The sequence below is a fragment of the Halictus rubicundus genome, chromosome 16, assembly GCF_050948215.1.
Source record: "Halictus rubicundus isolate RS-2024b chromosome 16, iyHalRubi1_principal, whole genome shotgun sequence".
In the NCBI taxonomy this organism is placed as follows: domain Eukaryota; kingdom Metazoa; phylum Arthropoda; class Insecta; order Hymenoptera; family Halictidae; genus Halictus; species Halictus rubicundus.
This window is the reverse complement of record NC_135164.1, coordinates 6,740,223-6,761,000: the sequence shown is the minus strand read 5'-3', so window position 1 is coordinate 6,761,000 and position 20,778 is coordinate 6,740,223. Positions and strand designations below refer to the sequence as shown.

The 20,778-nt window shown below is 40.2% G+C and overlaps 2 protein-coding genes across 4 annotated transcripts in view; one reads left to right on the top strand and one right to left on the bottom strand.

The window, feature by feature from the left end:
• Positions 1-1,168: 1,168 nt before the first annotated feature.
• On the bottom strand, positions 1,169-3,200 carry LOC143361917 (uncharacterized). The gene is made up of 5 exons (XM_076801631.1): positions 2,284-3,200; positions 2,008-2,143; positions 1,699-1,856; positions 1,505-1,617; positions 1,169-1,432 (listed from the first exon to the last, which is right to left on the bottom strand). Exons 1-5 carry the CDS (start codon positions 2,427-2,429, stop codon positions 1,386-1,388), a joined length of 600 nt encoding a protein of 199 aa, XP_076657746.1. The 5' UTR covers positions 2,430-3,200; the 3' UTR covers positions 1,169-1,385.
• A 445-nt stretch (positions 3,201-3,645) lies between these two features.
• Lpcat (lysophosphatidylcholine acyltransferase) overlaps positions 3,646-20,778 on the top strand; it is a 29,924-nt gene continuing 12,791 nt past the window's right edge. Inside the window, exons 1-2 of one of the 3 annotated variants that reach the window (XM_076802427.1) lie at positions 3,646-4,212; positions 15,405-15,550. In XM_076802427.1, coding sequence (XP_076658542.1) covers positions 4,087-4,212; positions 15,405-15,550 — 272 coding nt within the window. In that variant the 5' untranslated portion in view covers positions 3,646-4,086. The remainder of the gene's footprint in view (positions 4,213-15,404; positions 15,551-20,778) is intronic. The other 2 variants (XM_076802428.1, XM_076802426.1) reach the window with 2 other exon arrangements.

Sequence of the window (20,778 nt, the reverse complement as noted above, 5' to 3'; positions counted from 1 at the left end):
TTTAATTTTGCGCAGATGCTGGAATACAGATACAGATACAGATTTTGATCCGTAGGCGTGACGCCGCGACAACGCATTTCAAAAGATCAAGCAGAAGCGTTTGACCTTTACGAAAACTGAATCGATACGAACTTTATATACATGTATTCGCCGTGTCTATATATAGAAGCGCATGTTTAAACACGATGTGACAAAAAAATTAGGACGATGCTCCAGCCTATTTTCTCGGGCCAGCATCGACAGCGTTATGTAAGGGAAATTGTTTTTCGGCAAGTGGTTGTTCCCTTCCATTAACAGCTGTTCGCGTTACGCTGAATTCAGGTGAAGAGGCTGAACCGTCGATGACAATAATGCGATCACCGTTAATATCGTCCCAGGGCGAACGCTCGTTTCGATTAAACATGCTTTTATGGTGACGGACAATCAACGAACGTTTAAGTTCCCGAGCCGGACGAGAATTACAAGATAATTTCGTTACCCGGCGAACAGCTGTCGATTTTGTTCGACCGAAAACACCGTTCGATAGATTCGCCCCAAATTTGTCAGCAACAGAATTTGCGTCGCTCGTTTCATGCGCGGAATCGAAGTTTTAATTAAATGTTATCGTACGATGCGTCAGCGGAAACGGTTAATCATCGGCTCGCAATACTAATGCGATAGCGTGCGATACATGTCGCCAGTTGCAAACAGAGGGAATTAGCACCAGCGTCAGTGGAGAAACGCGCCTTGAATCAGACAAGTAGTATAACACGGCGTTGGCGCGACGGCTCTCGTGGTGCTCCAAGTAACACGCGTATAATACCTATTTCGAAATGAACACTATCAATGCGATAGCATCAGAGTGTATAATTCCATAATGCCGAAGAAAATCAAATTCATTTTGTCCGTCTCCTCCAAATCGAATTGCTTGAAAAAATATAACACGTTATACAATTTTATCAAATTCCAGACGTAAAAAATACGAATCTCTTACCGAACTTTATAATTTATTTCTTTCTCAAATTGATGTCTTGATGTGTTACGATAAAAGTTTTCGAAAGCTGTACATTTTCCGAGACGTAAGGGTCCCAATTACTGTGGGGGTACCAATTACTGTGCCTATGTGAATTATACTTATTTTTAAAGCATAATGAATATTAATTTTAGTGAAATGATTTTAGTGAAAAAATTTAATATCTCTTTTTGAACAGTTATTATGCTTTAAAAATAAGTATAATTAAGGCATGGTAATTGGTATTACCAGAGTAATTGGGTCCCTTACCCTAGGGAAGGATGACGAAAAAAAAAAACTAGACAAAAAGTTGTGTTTATTTCGTAAGTTTTCGTAAGAAAGTCGGTGCTCCAGTAAATTTTTGTCTTGTACAATCTTTGCACCGTAAGATTGCTCAACGAGCAGTCTCCTTGATTAGGAACTGCGTGAAACCCAATATTTCTGAAATATATGATATAAGTAAGCGATGAAAACGCTAATTAAGTAGAATTTTAATCAAGGATAAGTGCTCACGATCGATCCGTTCTCTCTTAAATCTGTCCTCAACGAACGAGTTCGTTAATTCTTCCATTATTTCCTCGTTTTTGAAATTGTATTGATTGATGTTTCCGCTGATCCGTAGATACCTACGTTTTATACGAGTTAAGCGAAATTGTCGAATTGTGTATAAATGAAAACACGCAATATGAATGGTTATCAAAGGATACAAATTGTGATAATAATTCAGTCCATCCATGGCCCATTCTAAAAGTAAATTCAATCTCGGTCTGTAAGGGGTACCATTAACCAACTCTTTCATCGTGTCATCATTCAATGAAACCTTGCTTCGAGCCTCCTCCAGATTTTTATAACGAGACCGCAGGTTCTGAAACGAAGCTTCGATCGAGAGACTCGCACGGAAAAATTGCAGAAATTCCTAACATTACTTTCTCGAAAATATTATTTATTCAAGTAATCAACGAAGAAAGGACTGATTCGATTCAAAGTATATACAATTTTTCAGGCAAATGAAATACTTGATTGACGTTATGAAAGCGCGTCGTAATATCCAGAAGCAACGCAATTTCGTTGTCGATTCCTAGGAGAATTTTATAAATCAATCTTCCGTGAATCTCGTCCGTTTTGCAGATCTCTGCGTTATCGGCGCCCTCGCTGTAACACAACGACATCTGTCGGTAAATCAGTGAACTCTTTACCGTATCGAGCGTTCACATTGGTCCCAAATTGTTCGTAGAGTTTCCACTCTGGAAACTTGTTCGAATGGTAATGATCATGTGGAAAGTAGACTTTACCTTGTAACGAGACGAAGCTGCTCTAATTGATTCTGCAACGCGTGCAGAGGCCGTTTGGCTTCCTCCGACAATTCCTTCCATTTGCAATCCACTTTTTCCAACTGCGAGAAATAATTGATCAAATGTTTATGCAATTCTACTGCCATAATTTATAGGTTAATTCATGGCACCGTGTTACTAGACATTAGAGTGCGCTACTTGAAGTCAGCGCCGTTACACGAGCACGTTTCCGTATCTCGAATATGACTTTTGACAAGACTTAACGTTTAATGATGCAACGCGAACATTAATATTAAATTAAGAAACAGAATAAAATTATAAAGGTTTCACATGTACAATTTAGTACGTGTGACATTTACGTCCTACATTTTGTCGTCTTTGAGAGCTGTGTATCGCGTTTGTCCATTTTAACGTGCTCTAATAACATCGCGTTCGAGCATTTCTGGAAGTGAAAAAGTAATGAATGACCACTTAATCGTTCTGCTCTAATTAAATGGTGGTAAATTACTATTTGCGGTTTCCAATTACATATTTGAATAACTGATACGGGCCTCTTTGTTTCAATCACATACGTGAACTATTTCGCGGCATTTTGCAAGCGTAATCAAATTTTATTGATATTGCATTATCCGCGTTTCGCAGTGATGTTAAAAGAACAGCATTATCAGAAAAATTGAAATACTAGCAATAAGAAATAGTAAGAGATAAAAGAAAAATAATAAAACGATTGATCGTAAATAATACAAAATGCAAAAATGCCAATTCTTTTCTCTGCACTCTGTCGTTACATGAGTTTATAGAATTGCTGTTCGACTTTGATAAAAATTGGATGATAATCCTTGGAAACTGTAGCTTTACCTTACCTTGACACACAATGAAATTATAAGTTACGATTACTATAATTATTCTAAACCTAAACAATCAATACCTTACTGGCAATGCGATAATGGAAACCTTGCTACACTGCTACTCATGATACGTAATCGAACAAATAAACATTATTCAATGTAATTCCGACTGACGCAATTACGATTTAATTTTAGTTCGAAAACTTGGACAAAATCCGAATGCGTAATTTTCCAAAAGCATTCGCATCACCGAACTCGTTTTCTGTATATACGTGAATAGACAGTTAACAGTTACTATCCCTAATCAGCCATTTACGATTGATATTCACAATCACGATCATTGATCGATGGAATAAAAAATTTCAGTCGATCGGTGTCCCAAATTGTAGTGATTGTAAAAGGGGGGCCGTGGACCGTGCACGTACGTCCCTGGCCCATACTCGTGCCCATTCGTTTGTCAGGGGGGTGGTTGGGTGGGGGGTCCGAGGGAACTTTCGACGCGACGCGGTGCGCACGCATCTGACAGTATCCCCGAGCGTTCGGTAGAGTTCGGTAACGGTCGGGAGAGCGTTTAGCCGGTTTGTTCGGTCGAACGAACCGCGAGAGCACAGTGTACCGTCGACCAACAACCCTTTCGCGTGCAAGGATGTATCGTCACGGCTGATCAAACCTTCCCTTTCTTACTCTTTCTCTCTCTCTCTCTCTTTCTCTCTTAGTCTCTGTTTCTCTTTCCTACCCGCTGTACATCACCGAACGCGTCTTCGAACAGTGTGCCAGGAAACGTCGAGGGCACATCGTTGGAACTTTCTCACCTGGCCGATTCGTATCGACGTTTCGCGGCCGACACAGTGCGTGACTCTCGGCCGAGCAGTCAAACCGTGCAACTCTCGTCTAGCCTCGTCCCACCCCGTCGCTCTTTCTCGCTCTCTCTCTCTTTCTCCGACACCGGAGGATCATGGACGAGACGAACGGGAAAATGCGGAACAAGACCGAGGACGTGGACACGGCATCCCTCGGCGCCGACATCCTGAATCCGTTCGTACACCGTCTCGAGCTCGACACAACCTACGACAAGCTCAAGGTCAGTGGTTCTCCGAATCCTCACGCACACGGGAATCCCGAGAGGAATCGATGCTCACGCGGCCCGAGCATTTAGGGGTTGCCGAAGTCGGGCCGCCGCGCCGCGGGGAGGGGGCGCACCAACCATCCTAATCGCGGGAGAAACGACCGTGTCTCCCCCGCTGTTGGGAATCATTCGAATAATATTTTACTTTCGTTAGACAATTTTAACTTTCACGGGGAAATTATTTTGCAATACAACTTTCTTTTACGGTACAGATTTTGACCAATTAAGTAGAATATTATATATTATATTTCTAATATATATATGTGTGTGTATGTATATGTTACAATAATTGTCGCATTACTATCTCTTGCATTCTTTTATACCACTAGGTTTACGGGACCCGTCAAAATGACGGATTCTAATATTTTTAATTTACGTTTATTGAGATTGTGAAGATCCACCTACGTGGAATTACATACTCAACAAATTTATTTCTTTAGGTATATATTATCTAAAAGCTGGCTAAAAAACTTGAATAGACACATTCTTCTTATTACAAAGTAATGTAAAATATTCGCTTCTAGTGGTCCGTAAACCTAGTGGTATATTTAGTTTACAGTTTCTGAAAAGCAAATGTATAAGTTTAGAGTCGTACAGTGCACGAAGCAGCACATTAGACAACAATGGAAGGCAGAAATTCGTTCATCGAAGAAAGGTCATTGCCATAAAGTATGGTTCAAATCCTGTGTCGTTTTTTTTTTCACCAAGTCATTAAAGAATGAATGAATAGCGTGTTGCCGCATTAGGGCAATGTTTATGGCGTTCGACGCGGAAATCGTTCGGTCAAGCACCGCGTGTATGTTTGTTTATTGGTTTTCTGCTTATTGCGTATCGGGTAGCTCGCAGTCTTTGAGTTATCCCAGACTTCTTAGTTGTCGCATAGCTTTTTATTTATATAGGGTGAAGGATCCGATTACTGTGTCTATATTAATTATACTTATTTTTAAAGCATAATGAATATTTAAAAAGAGATATATAACGTATTAACTGATTTTAATGAAAAAAATTGAATATTTATTATACTTTAAAAATAATTGTAATTAATATAGGCACAGTAGTTGGTAACCCCACAGTAATTGGATCCCTTATCCTACGTGTACGAAGTCGCTGCAAGCTTTGTTAACTGTAAACATTCAGTATTCGTCACCGAGTGTTGCCGACACACTTTTCATTGAATGTTTAATAACTTGATAAAACAAACTCGAACAGCGACCATCGAGGAGTCGCTTTTAAAGATGAGATTTCAATCTTCTATGTTGGCTTCATTCATAAAAAAATTGTTTATTGTCTGTACGAACGTTTGAATTTGGAAAATTTTTTTAAACAAAAACGTATATTCACTTCTTCACCCGTTAGGTGGTGTAAAAAAATGTTGAGAAAAATGAACAATGGATTTCGAGAATGGAAGATTCGAGCTTTAAAATCAGACGAGAACGAATATTCTAATATTCTAAAATTCTAATATTCTAATATTTTAATATTCGAATATTCTTTTCTGGTGAAGTTAGAACACTTTGAACAGGACAATTGTTTAACGAAAAAGTGAAACTTCAAGCTTGCATGCCAGTGAACAATTGCATTGTTGTAAACATTAATATTAACATATTAATACGCATTTCGAGGCCGATAAGTAAATAATCTTTTTAACAATCGCTTTAAGTTCCGTTTAAACGTATCCCGAATTTTCGTTAAACCAAAATTAGTAGTTTCGAATGACCTAGAAAAATGATCTTTCAAACCTGTTTTCGACTTTTTATCGTGGGTCAAATTACATATCCATTATTGCCTTAATTATACCTACGTTCTAGAAACCATAATTATCACCATGTCATTGTGCAACTCGTAACGTATCAGTTTATGAGATATATTTTCTAAATTTATACTCGCTTAAAACGCATCATGTGTTTTATCAATCGTCGCCTGTTACAGTATATTTACAAATAGAAATGCACAACTAATTTTTCTCGAACTGCAGTCAACAGTATTTATTAGATCGAAACTGTCCGAAAAAGAAAACAGTCTTCCAGCCGCAATAACATCCTTACAAACCTAAACTTTTACGTCAAACAATTACTCAACGTCATAACAAAAATAAACCTTCCGCCATATTGTGACGTGTAATGCCATTATTTCGCCGGCTTTCCGAGGGGTTTCTGCGGCTTCCGGTTAAAGAACTCGAAAAGGTTGAAACTTTCGATCCATCGGGACAAGACCAACAATAAACAATTTGCACAATTTGCACAAACAATTTAAACAGTTCGATCGATAACGAATAAATGTGCGCATACAACATCGGCCAGCGCGTGGCTGTCGCACAAGACTTAAGGGCCCGGGATTTAGTCACGTGACTTTTTAATTAATAATTTCCAATCACAGCCTTCAGACACAGACTTAAGATCCGTCTTGGTCTTGATCCGACGGGTCATAAGTCTGTGACTAAACTTGTCACATTTTCTGCTCTGTATTAATTAATTAATCGGCGATCTTATCGATCCCGTGCGCCAGGCGAAAGAACGAATAGTTCGCGAGACTCGTCGCGCGTATTTCGCGTGACGATGGTGTGGAAATATTATTGTTTCATGACACGTGCGCGCACCAAAGCCTCGCGCGGATCATGCTAAAGCGATTCGTGCTGTCGCATCGCATAAACATTCAGCGCGAGATGCAGCTTTCAAACCGAGACACAAAAGCGTGGCACGGTGCACGCGCGCGACCGTGCGTCGGGCATCAAGAAAGGGAAACTGTTACAGAAATCACTTTGGAATCCGCGGCGCCCGTGCTAAAATCAGGCTCGCTTTGCCAACCACCGCCACGGAAATGCATTTTCCTTGGTACGCGACGGAAAACACGAGCCAACCGTTCGATGTTGCATCGCGCTCAAGGATTTCGTCGGTGCGCGTTTGTGTCGCCATTGCGCCGCGGCATGATGTAACAGGAACCCGATGGTAACGGGAGAAAAGATGAAATTACAAGGAAAACCAGTCCCGACGATTCCGAACCGCGACTCGAAATCAATTCTCGCGACAATGAAAACAATCTACGAGTTTACGCTTTCTTTCGGCCTTCGAACACAATTTTGTTCTTTGGACACCAAAATGACTAATAAGTTACTTGCTAAGTTTTCGAGATACTGCGAAAATGATCGCGATTCAGTTGTGCCCCCGTTATCGGAAATGAAATGGAAGTTTTTGCATAGCAATTTCGCAGGATCGGAGCGGAAAGCGAGAGTGCGACGCGCCGAGTGTTATTGAATTTCGAAGCCTCTGGCTTGTTCGTCTCGCTGAACAGAAAATCTCTTTAGCTATTACGAGAAGATCTCGCGGTGACGCGTTGGATCGCGTTTAATAAGCTGAAGTAGTATTCGGCTTTAGGCTTGCTTCGGTACGTTGACACGATTTCTTTTCATTTTCTTTTTTCGTTTGTAAAAATCAATTTAGAGAGGCACGATAAAACAGTTTTCGTTTTGTAGATGTTTGAATTAATTTCGTCGTGAGGGGCTGATTTTTACGAGGTTGATATTTTGAAAGACTGTAACGAAATTGTTCGATCTGGAACGTTACAGGACGGGAATATTGACATCCTTCGGTGGTACGTGCCTAAGCACGTGTATAATCTATTTAGGGATGGGGAGGCTCGTGTATTTCGGACTCCACCACCACAATCTTACTTATTGCTACGGCACAGTAGCCTTCGGTGACACTTCGCCAGGGAGATTGTCTCTGTAACAGGCACGTTGCATGCCGGGAGCACGCGTGGGCACAAGTATTGCCTTGGGGGGCGTTGCCCTGGCTCCTAGAGAGCATCCAAGCCACGCCTACTCGGGACACTTCACGTTCAGGAACCGGGATAGATGAACAGAGAGATAGATGAGATAGGGTGCAAGATTGCTAGAAAGCAGACCGAATAGAGTGAAAAAAGAGAACAATGGAGTACAAGATACTTGAACAGTAAGACAGATCGCGGTATAAGATGAAAAGCTAGACGGAGAGCATAATAGATATTAACCCTTTGCACTCGGCGCCATTTTCAATCTGAAACTAAATTTTTCTTCCGTCTTGCAATATTTTCATGTTATTCGCACGAAACCGATCCGATTTCTACGTATAATATTTAAACGTTTAGTAATCTATTAAATACAAATGTTGTAATGTAACAAATATTTTGTAATATTTTTTGTAATTTCTTTGAAATAATGCCACAATAATTTTTAGTCGTGCTTCAGAGTCACCACTCGAGTGCAAAGGGTTAAGAAAAAGAGTAAGGAGTGCGAGTAGGGAGTAAGATACAAGCATTGCAAAACACAGGGTGTCCCAAAAGTATTGTACTTGAAAGGGGTAATTCTTAAAAACTTTTTCCTTTACGAAAATGTTCTCCGTTGCTTCACAGAGGGATTCCGACTCGGCGACAGGTCCCGCTGAGCTCGGCGTTGCCATTGGCTGAGTCAGAATCCGCCTGCTGTATCCGCGCTCTGATTGGTCTGTCTTTTTCCTTAATAACTCCTTAACAAACCCGCGGAGAACATTTTCTCGAAAAGTTACTACAAATGGCGCCGGGAATCACCCCTTTCAAGGAAATACAACCTTTTTGGGACACCCTGTATTTAAAAATCAAGATAGATGGCCTGCTCAACTTCTCGTTGAGTTGAAGTTGCTCAGTCTTCTCGGCGAGGCAGTCCCCACCATGTCCACTCCAATTTCTCCTGCGGCATATACAGCGAATTCTCGATATATGTCCACAACACGGGTCTTGCCAGACATTTAAAGAGATATCTCAAGTTCGAGACCTCCCAAGCTTCGGGGCCCCTCATGGGGTATTTCCTGTGGTAGTGGGGATAATTCTGCGACGTTTATCATCGAGGCCTTGGCGACATATATCGAGAAATCACTGCGCATGTACATGAAGTGAGTAACCTGCCGGTGCAGCGGTCGTGGGCCCCGTGCCGAAGGAAAAGTCGGGTCGGGCATGGTGGGGACTGAGTCACCGAGCAGACGAAGAGGTGAAGCAGTCTGTTCCGCGAGCCATCGTTGAGCAGGCCTGGTGTACAAGATACTGAACAACTAGATGTGCGGAGAGCGCGATAGATAAGCGGTAAAAAACAGAGTAAAATATATTAAAAGCGAATATGTAAAATAATTAAACTCAAAAAACAAGATACGTGGATGGAGAGTAGGATAGACAGTAACAGTAAGTTGAGTGCAAAGTATACACAAAGACAGTTGAAGAGAAACGGGTCGAAAGAAACTCAAATAGAGGATGAGATGCGTAGACGAACACTGAGATAGTTGGAAATTAATATTAGAAAGCAAGACATTTGGAGAATAAAATAGATGGAGGACGAGATAGCATCCTGTCGCCACAAATGCTAAAAAGATTCGACTGCGTTCCTAAACGGTGTTTCAAGATACAGCGGGAAATGATTTGATCACTAGTTGGGACAAACTAAAGAAGCTATTCGTACAAAGGAAATCATTTAATCGTAACGCTTTCTTAGCTAGATTAGAATCAAATTTGTTATTCGTTCGAGAACAGTTCGCATTGTCGAGGCTTTCGTAAAACCGTGTCTTTTCAGAAAAATTATACCGACGTTTCGCGAACATTGCAGCTATATAGCCTCATTAGGGTGTCGGATGACACGTTGAAAGCGGCACGCGAATCTGTGATTAGGCAAGCGAGCTGACGTACCGAACGGAGGTCGTCGTTCACGATGGAAATTATTTCAGAAAATCACCGGGCAGGTCTTCGGTCTCATTAGCTTCCCAATGGAACGTTCAAAATGCGTGTAACAATTATTTGATAGCCGATCCGGTGACCCAGTGTCGCACGCAGCACGCAGTGTCCATGGAACATTCGACGCTGGTTTCTAAGCTCGTCCCGCGCGCATGTAAACACATCATGCGCAAAATGGTTCTCGTTAGGAGCTCGTTTTTAAAAATTCCTCGCCCTGGAAAGCCTTGACACGATTACCGAGAGTCGGCCCGAATACCGCAGAGTTCATTAATTCGCGTCGTAATATAAACACGACGTGAAATTCGCTATTCGATGACGGGTTTTCGCGCGCTCGTGGCATTGGCTGGTTCATTGGGAGTTCCCCGACGAAAAATTGCGCGCCCGCTGCCCATTCTTCTGGAATACTAATTGCGCTTTTAACGCGCGACCGCCAGTCGCGCAGGTACAGAGACTGGTTTCGTCAGGAGTCGGTGACGTTGCGGAGATCCGCAATGCACTCGCACGGGAAGTTAAGTGCCGGAAAGAATGATAGAACGATCGATGTGTTTGTATATCTCATATAACGTAATAAGTCGATTTCATGGATTTATGTCAAAAATGGGTAAGCACAATTTGAAGCAATGGACATATTAAAGAAATTTAAGGACATCGGCGGATCGGTTTCAGCTTAATACACTAATTAAAGGAAGAAAAGACATTTTGTGTCGCTTCCGTGTCTTGCAATCAATGCACACATTTTTTATTTTCCATAAAGATCCGCAGTATAATGATAAGATATACGCAGGCTCGCGAAAGTGTTCGAACGCCCTCTAAAACAGTATACCTTTTTTGAAATTGGACAAAACGATATGAATTTTTTTGAGCAATTAGAAGAATTGGTTTACCGAATAACATGCGAAAGAGATGATTTTTTAAACTCCGACTAAAATCAATACATGGCTATGTTATTTTCTCCAATTTCTTTCATGCACAAGATACAAAATTGCAATTCCGTATGTATACTTTGTGGGACATGGTTAATATGTAGGTTGAATAAACTGTGTACATATTATGTTGTATGAAATATACAAACATATCAAACATCCTATCATTTTGTGCGGCACTGTGTTTCTTTCTCTTCACAAGACAGAATACAGTATTGCATATACATATACATATAGCATATACACAGTATTGCAACATCGTTATTATCATCCACAGTGAGCGCCGACGCAGATGAGAATCGAATGGAATAATGCCGGTGTCATGCGTGATGCGTGGGAATAAGTTCAATTTTATTCCGATATAAGACAACGGTTATTCATTTCGAAATAAGGAAATCGCTATCCCCTCTTCTTCTTCAATCCGAAATACGACGGAAGCCGGTCCCCATCGCCTTATATCGAAAGAAACCTGTAGCGACATACCTGTGTGGGTCAGAAATGACTCGGGCATAGGCCTAGAACTGGCGGGAGTCCGAGGGTTAACACACCGGTCGATGCGGCCCGGAATTCGGTATAAAAATGCGCTGACCCGTGCACGTTGCGAAAATGACTGGTTCGGTAGATAATTTGAATACTGCTAGGAAGTTTATTACGAAATTGCAACGTTTCCCGGCGTTTGAACTTAAGAGGACTTTACTACGCAATCCGCCGGCGCAGTTCGCCAGTCACTTTCTCCGATAAAAGCAGCTTTTACCTCGCGCGCATTGTCTCCGGGCGAGCGAGAGAAGAGCAAGAAGTAAATCAGGAAAATGGTATTTTAGACAGTGGTATAACAGTAGTATTAGTATAGTCTTTGCAACGACCTTTCTCTAACGCGGGCCTTTCGGCCTGTTCTCGAGAAATTGCTCGTAAACCGGCGGTAGTTTTTCCACCGAACGAGCCACAATTATTGCGCAAAACCGCGGACCGGTTGCCAAATACGGTCGCCGTAAACATTTATCACTGGAACCATTTATTATTTTGCAATATTTACCGTTTGAAAATTCGCGAGAATTAGGAGCCGACCCGCCGAGAATTGATGGCGGAGGAGGAAAAAGTGTACGTCCATCGGACATTAACGTACAGCGGTCATGAAAGTCTACGCAGTAAAGAGGAATATTAATAACGTGGTTTTTAAATCGAGTGCGGCAACTTACGCCACCGAATCGTTGACTTGCGAATAACCAACTATCGGAGATGAGGATCGAATTATAATTGAACACCTAAATGGCAAAGTTCTCGATGCGAAAAATTAATTTCTAGCGAGAGCGAGTTTGATCACGAGTTTTGCGTAAACTGGTTTCCCCAAATGTTGCAATTTTTGTTCACAACGATGACAACATTTTGGAGGATCGTGTAGCTCGGTTCCGGCTTGTGAAATCATAGTCGAAATGCCGCGATGCGCGCGCATTATTCATGGAGATATCGAACGAGAAAAAAGAAAGTGCACGCAACGCAAGTTCAACATGCGTGCGTTGCTCGATTTACGAATTCGTCGACTAATTAACTTTCGGAATAGCATTTGCAAAACAGTCTGCGATTCTAATATAATTCCACATTTTTGCTAAGATTTGGCAGACCGCAATTTGTTAAAGTGTAGTTTATTTGAAGATTTTGACTGCGTCAAAAGTGAGAGGTCAACGGTTTTATTTTAAATAATAATCCCAAAGGAAATGAGTTTTCCTATGAAAGAATCCTCAGCTCTCAGTTAATGATCAATCAGCTTTTATCTTCGTTTCTACATAAATCAATATTCCTGTTCTTGAGCGCGAATTTTATCGAGGCTGTTGAGGTAATTGTAGATACGCGAGGAAACAAAATCGAAATTCCCAGAAAACTTTCTTGAAAAAAGGAAGAAAAAACAGAAATTCTTTCCTAGAAGAAGAATTGATAGTATTTACTTGGTCGCGGCCTCGATCTTGAAAGTTATGTAAATAGATACAACACGCGTAGCTCTTGTATAGGCACAAAATGAAGCTAACAGGTGATGGAGCCTAACGGAACGACTGAACGGTACTCGTTTCTCGTTTTTTCTTCTTTCCCGTCTCTTTCTCTGTCTCTCCTTCCCCAAGCTTCCTTTCTCTTTCTCCGTTGTCCCATCATTCAGCTCCTTTCTCTTCCTCTACTCTTTTATCCATCGATTTGTCGGCATCCTAAATCCTCCTCAGTCCTATAACCTTGCCCCACTAAGGGAACAGTGTGGTCCCGTTGTTAACGAGAGAAAGGTGGTCCAAGAATAGCTTTTACTTTTTTTGTTCGCTCGATCGCGAATCTAGGAAATTTAGAAAATTTTCTTCACCACTTGTACTCTGTTAGAAAAATTAGAATATTGTCGTCAGTACTTCCACTCTGTTAGAAAATTTAGAAAAATGTCTTCAGTAAATACTTGTACTCTAGAAAACTTAGATAATTGTCTTCAGTCTTTGCACTCTGTTAGAAAATTGTCTTCAGTCTTTGCACTCTGTTAGAAAATTTAGAAAATCGTCTTCAGTCTTTGCACTCTGTTAGAAAATGTACAAAATTGTCTTCAGTCTTTGCACTCTGTTAGAAAATTAGAAAATCGTCTTCAGTCTTTGCACTCTGTTAGAAAATGTACAAAATTGTCTTCAGTCTTTGCACTCTGTTAGAAAATTTACAAAATTGTCTTCAGTCTTTGCACTCTGTTAGAAAATGTACAAAATTGTCTTCAGTCTTTGCACTCTGTTAGAAAATGTACAAAATTGTCTTCAGTCTTTGCACTCTGTTAGAAAATTTACAAAATTGTCTTCAGTCTTTGCACTCTGTTAGAAAATGTACAAAATTGTCTTCAGTCTTTGCACTCTGTTAGAAAATGTACAAAATTGTCTTCAGTCTTTGCACTCTGTTAGAAAATTAGAAAATCGTCTTCAGTCTTTGCACTCTGTTAGAAAATTAGAAAATTGTCTTCGTAGATCAGTATTCGTTCTCTCTATTTTGCATGACATATTTTTCACGTTCTGTTTCCATAAACGAATTAACCTACCAGAGGCCGAGAACTTATTTTCACGATGCTCCCGTTATAAATTGAATTGCTCTTTTTAAAAAAATTACTGAATGTCTCTACATCCGTCATTGTACTTAAAATTTCCTTAAAAACGCGAGGAATTATATTTAAGTAGAAAAGAGACGAAATTTCAATAAAATCGAGGAAGTTTTACAATAACCGGACCCCCACGTCTTTTTCAACGGCATTGCATCATTTCCCACCCTGCTCCATCTGTTTTCCGCATTATTACGTCCATCGTTCCTTTAATCCCTTCGGGACACCTCTTCTTGGCAGCTCTAATAACTCATACTATTGTTTGTTCTTTTCTTCTTTCATCTTTCGTGACCCGAAGCTACTTTTGATTACTGCTCCCATCGAAATGCTGCCGTACAAACGAAACACGGAAGACATTTATTTTTGATTCGTGTTCATTTCCCAGTTGTTCAATGTACACAGCGTGTCTAATTTCTCTAATTTGCAGGCTTTTTTTTATCGCTTCGTGATAATGTTCTTTCTCCGATGCATAGCCTCATGCCAATTTACTTAATAGCTCACTGCGAGGTAGCATCCGATTTCCTTCTTTCCGTAACAAAAGGGAATGCGCTCGTCTTCCTATTGTACGCGATCAACAAACGACAAATCCGTATAAAAGGATGCTAACTTTGCAACGATATGTCCTTCTCTTCGTAAATATATACCGAAACACTTTTAGTTGTAGTTTGAAGCCACAGAATCGAAATATTGGAAAGATGTTAAAGACGTCTTCTGTTTATAATTATTTTTGCGATTCAGTGGCGAATCATTGCATCGGATATTAAAGGATTAACAATCAGTTGACTGTACCGAATATAAAGTTTACGGTCGGGGTCTGTAATAGTTCCATGAAAATGTCCTAAAACACTTTTTGCGCGTATAGTTTGAAGCTATAAAATTCAAACATTAAAAGAGAATAGCGTACTTTCATATTCGCAATTATCTTGCAATAAAGTAGTGGAAAATCAGTATCCAGAAAATTTTGCTATGATTCCAGGATACAGCAAGGTGAGAAGAGGTCACATACCTTCCAATGATCTCGAAATAAGAAAATTCCAACAATTGTTTTTATATATAAAATTATGTCTTCTTAAAAGTCGATATATACTTCGATGAAATGTTCAGAAAATGTATAATTGACACATAAATTTTCCCACATAAAAATATGGTAAAAACAACAGTTAGTATTTCCTCTGTAATTCGGACCAATTCTTTCTTTTCGCGTCTTGTAGTAAGCTAATTGTTGTAACTTAAAAAAAAATCCGAATCCTATGGTCCAATATTAAAAAAAGTTTTCGTGTTTTCAATAGTGTCCGAATACCAGTAAGAGTCACTGTAAATGATGATTGCAGCGGAGAGTACTTGTTTCTAGGTAGGTATTGACAGCTGCTGGCTGAAGCAAAACGTGCTTCGTGTTTCAGACGGCATTCCTGACGGTGGCTCTTCTACCATTCAGACTGGCTGCAATTACGGCACTGGTGATCATGGCCTGGCTGCTCGCTTGTCTAGGTCTCCTTGGATTATCCGAGGAGGATCTCCGGCGAGCTCCTCTGAAAGGGTGGAGACGGTAAGGCATCAGCTGCCATTATGTCCTCTTCCATTGCGCTTTTTTTACATACACTTTCCTGGTCTCTCTCTCTCTCGATTATGATGATGCCTCCTAACCATTCGCGAGCTGCCGCTAGAACTTTTGGCTGGCCACGTACACGGTTGCTCGATGCTGTACCACCGTTCGTACAATCTGAAACTCGTTCCCCGCGGGTCGATCCATACACGGCGATCGATTACTCAAAAGTCCTTATGTTTTTCTACTATTCTGTGTTCCTGGACTTTCAATGCTCTGCGGATGAAATCAAGGATGGAAATAAGCAGTTACGTTTCGTTTTTAACACGCCCACTGCCGTGTCGCTGCTGCGATTTAAAAATTAACTTTTTTGCTAATACGGAATGGCCCAAAAGTCACTAGACAATTTGAAACTCGAATTTGCCTATAAATGTGAATTAAAGAATTTTTGTTAAATAAAATTCCACTTCAACACTTATCTAAACCTATTAGGCTTCTCTATGCTGTACCAAAAGGAAGTTCAAAAATCTGTTTCACAGAATAATCCAAAACTATTGAGGGTGAGTTGTTGGTTGGTGATCTATTAAAAAATCCTTAACCATAGATTTTCAGAAATTATGAAATAATCGCCGGTAGATAATGTGTTAAAATGGTACAGTGACTTGTGGAGCACCGTGTCATGTGCATTCATGTGCCGATTAGATCTGCAATATGCGATTTAACTTCTACAATTTTTATTTCATTAGGTGCATTACTTTGATCAGCAGTTAAAGCGTTAAAGAATTTTTTTTCGAACTCAATGTTTTATTTAAGAAAATATACGTTCTCGTGGAATTTTTATGCAGAGGAACTCATTGAAATTTCTTTAAGGCACGCGGGGAGCACAGCGGGATTAAACAATGAATTAGAAATTGTTGTGTTCAGAAATGTTGCTCAGGCCAAATTCAAATGATTCGATTACACTACATCGTGATAAAAATATGTCTAAAATGAGATTAAGTGAATTTCACGAAGAATGATGGATGCATCGATGATCGAGAGGCATACTTAAAGTTTTTCATTGAAAGTGTGTGTTACGAATGGTATGATACAAATCCAATAAATATAAGCATTAACGCATGTCATGTCAAATTTCACTGGAACTTTTAACACTGCAAAGTATTCGCACTCGCTTCGCTAATATAATCCGCACGCTGAAGCGTCTTTAATCAAACTTTTACCTTTCACCTATGATTGCCGTGCAACCCGCTGTCTACTGCTCCACTTAACTATAATAATTTTCACTTACTCCATATGCGTGCAGCTTGTTCTTTTTCAATTTTCCTTAGGAGCATGGAACGTATTGTCTGGTGTAACAATGCCACACTAAGAAATTAGGAAATGCTCGTGTGATACGAAATTGTCACAGTTAGTAATATTTTCTCAAATTTCAGATATTTTAAATTTCTCTTAAAGAATAAATTATTAGTTGTCCAAGGGAATCTCAAAGGAAAAGTATCTGAAATAAGATGAAATTAGTTTGAAAAAATCTCGTGCTTAGGAATTTAGATATTTAAAAGTCAGAGCAATTTTTTACAGAATAAAATGCAGAATTGCATGCCAAAATATTTAACTATAAATAAAATATAGTCTTTGTATTCAGCAAAAATGCGCGCTCGACGAGTTTGCTGGAAATTCAGCTCTAGAAACGAAATGTAGCGATTTCGCGTGATCTCGGCGAGACCTTGACACCTCTACATTTCATTTAGTCTTCGTAAAATTCTAATGACTCTCTCGACATCATTTGACACCTTCCTAGGCGGCAGCACACTTTCCAGGACAAATTTATCCGGGGATCGAAACAAGGTCGCTCTAAACACTCGCTTCCGTAGGAATTAATTAATCAAATTTTCTAAAAAGAAACTAGTATTTCTGATATATATATAGTATAGTATTTCTGACAGTATATCGACTCCAACTTTACTGCGAAAGAAAGTTATTCTTGGAAAAATATTTCCAGTGACTAAATATAATATCGCGAGGTTAATGATGGGTAACGGACCCAATTACAGTGGAAGCTGATCCAAAATTAAGTATACAAGAATTATCGAGAAGCCTTGGGTTCCCATGGTCAACTATACAAAGGCACCCACACGAAATGGGAAAGGCAAGAAGTATGGGTGCCGCATCAATTATCTGAGAGCAATAAAAATATTCGTCGATCAATTTGCACTTGATTGCTATCCAGAATTCGTAGAGATCCATTTCTTAGCAGAATCGTTACCGGAGATGAAAAATGAATTCTTCATGATAACATAAAGCGTTCCAAGCAATGGATTTCCGCAATATCAACCCCTAAACCTAGATTATCACTCAGGAAGGTGTTACTGTGCATTTGGAGGAACTGTCGTGGCATACTTTGAGTTGTTGAAACCTGGAGAAACAGTTACTGCCGAGTTGTATTGTCAGCAATTACAAACGGCTGTATTCAGAACTATTGCAAAAGAGGGCATCTTTAGTCCACAGAAAAGGTGTAATACTGCAAATTGACAATGCTCTGCCCCATGCAGCGAAACTCAGGAAAAAATCAAAGAATTGCAATGGGAAATTTTACCGCAGCCCCCGTACTCACCGGATATTGCTCCCTCTGATCTTTTCAGATCTCTGGAGAATTATTTAAGAAATAAAACATTCTGTAGAAGATACTAGAAGGCACCTTGAGTCATATTTTGCTCGACGAACCCTCTACGAGAGGGGGATCGAAAATTGGCAGGAAAGATGGCAAACTGTCCTTGACAATGATGGAGATTGTATAATAAATTAAGAAATAAAAATTTACTAGAAAGTTTGTTTTAGATTTCAAAACAATTACGTATGGGTCCCCCTAATATTTATTGTGAATTCCAGCCTCAAGGCCGAGGAATTTTCTTCGACAACGATTAGACAACTTCTTGCGCAACACTTTCGGAATGTTTGCAAATTTCCAGTGGACAGCCCTATTTCCGGATCTTTCTCGCCGTGAAACGGCGATCATGCTAGACGTCTTGAGAAATTGTGCGAGATCCGGTGCTATTAAACCGGCGCGGCGGCGGATGCAAAGTATCCTTCGGCGAAGATCCGTCGGAATTGAAGCGAAGTGGCGAGGCAAGAGGGGGAGGATGTAAATTGCGGAAATCCGTTGAAGAATTTTATTTCATGAACGCATAGTTGAAACGACTCCAGATCTTGGTGGGGAGAAAGCGTGAATGACCGCGGAAAAGAAGCGAACGAGGATACTGCAAAAAGAAGAATAACGGGAGAAAGTATGCGTCAGACACAAGTAGTTCGCGTCCATTTTCTTACGAACAACGTACTCGAGGAATCCGCGACGCGCATCTTTGCTGGGCAATCTTTTTTCTTCCTCGTCTATAATACTCTTCGAAATTGTGCTTACCGCCGATGTCCTAAGCAACCTAAATATTCAAATTTCTCCTTACTTGTTCGTCACGTTATCTCGCAAACGTTATCGTGCAGTGTCTCCGTGACTGAAACTAGTGCACGATATTGGCTATTGTGTCTGAGGGTGTTGTACTAATCAAATCGTTAAGGGGCTGAATTTCCTTTTATATTATTAATCTTTTTCGAGATACAATTCGCAGAAGTCAAGGAAGAAAATTGAACGATAGAAAAACTTGTGATACGGTTTCTTGTTAGAAGAACAATTGATGCAACAAAGCGATTCTGGTCGAGAAATAAATCGTAAGGCAAGGGTTAAACTGTGTTCATAAAAATAGAACGTTCTATTTCAAAAAACAGACACACGCCGGAGACCTTTAGATGTCCGAAGGCAACTTCTGCTGTAAATGAATGGTTATCGGCCACCTAACTTTATCCGACGATTTCTCCCCTAACTTCCAGTCAGTTTGTTCACTACCGACAGCTCTTTGCAACAGAGGTTGGCATTTGTTTCGGGAGACAATGAAACTCTGAGAAGATTACTCCCATTCTTTGTTGTGTGTCGTGGCAGGATTTTCGAAAGTGACATTATCGATGAAAATATGCTGAACTTTCTTTTTGTTTCTGATTCTTCTAATAGAAAACATTTTTATTTTGCATAAAGATCCGCGCAGTCTCTGCATAGTACTCTGGGATTTATGGTTTATTTGGAGAGTCTGCTTTTGAGAAAGTCACGGCTAGAGGGTTTTTACGTCTATCGGGAAATTAAATTAGGAATTCGGGTCGTAGAAATCGTTCTAGTGTTGCTGAACGAACGCATCCGCTTCTGGTGTTGTTGGCTCTGTGCTCGGTCAATAGCGATCGACGCGTCACAAACCCCCATACGGGGTATAGCAATCGATGGGTCCGCCAACCGTACAACCCCTTTGGCCTAATACTTTTTCAGGGCTGCCGCGTAGTGAACCTGACATATGATGCAACGAACAAGCGGTGTAACTTTAACTGTACAGTGGGCGTTGATGCGCGCATGTTCAACTTTCTGCAAATTCTAAACCGCTGGTGTGCTTCTTAAAAATAACTAACGCATATCTCAAGAGAAGTATGCAAAACATATGCATTATGCAAAAAGTGCAAAATAAAAAACATATTTTTAGAATCCTCTAATCGCAAAACATTATTCTGTTTAAGTCCCATTGCTTTATCAGTTTTCTATATAAATATGCATTTGCATAAACATCCGCAGTCTAGTAATAACTAATGTAATAACGAGAAGTTCTTTCCTTGTCCTCGCCTATTTTCGTATATTTTACGCGTTATCCTGTATTTCGAACAAATCTATTTAATAACAACACGATTATAGAGAAATACTAAATTTTGCCATGAAACGGGTGATTTTTTAATAACATATCCGCACTCAAATTATAAAAATTGACATCGATAAGATCATGTCCACAAAAGATCTCACTGACCTCGCATAGAAGATCGCCGTGGCTCCGCGAGCGACGAAATCAAACGGGCCACCCTGTATAAGATTCCTGAAATAATCGATGCTATTAACATATTTACAGTGCGATGGTTTACATAAAACGCTAACCTCGAGCAAGTTACGAGAAGGTGGGGACACGGGAAGTTTTCTTGAAGCTCGTGTCCGCGAAGCGAGTGGTTCTCACGATTGCGTTGTTTATTCATATAATAATCAATAAAAACGATTGTCCGCATCCGCTAGTGTCGCAGGGTTCTTTCTAGTTTCCGATAAATAATTCAACCACGAAACATCGCAGCTAGTGGGTCGGTATACACACATACGTCCCTTAAGG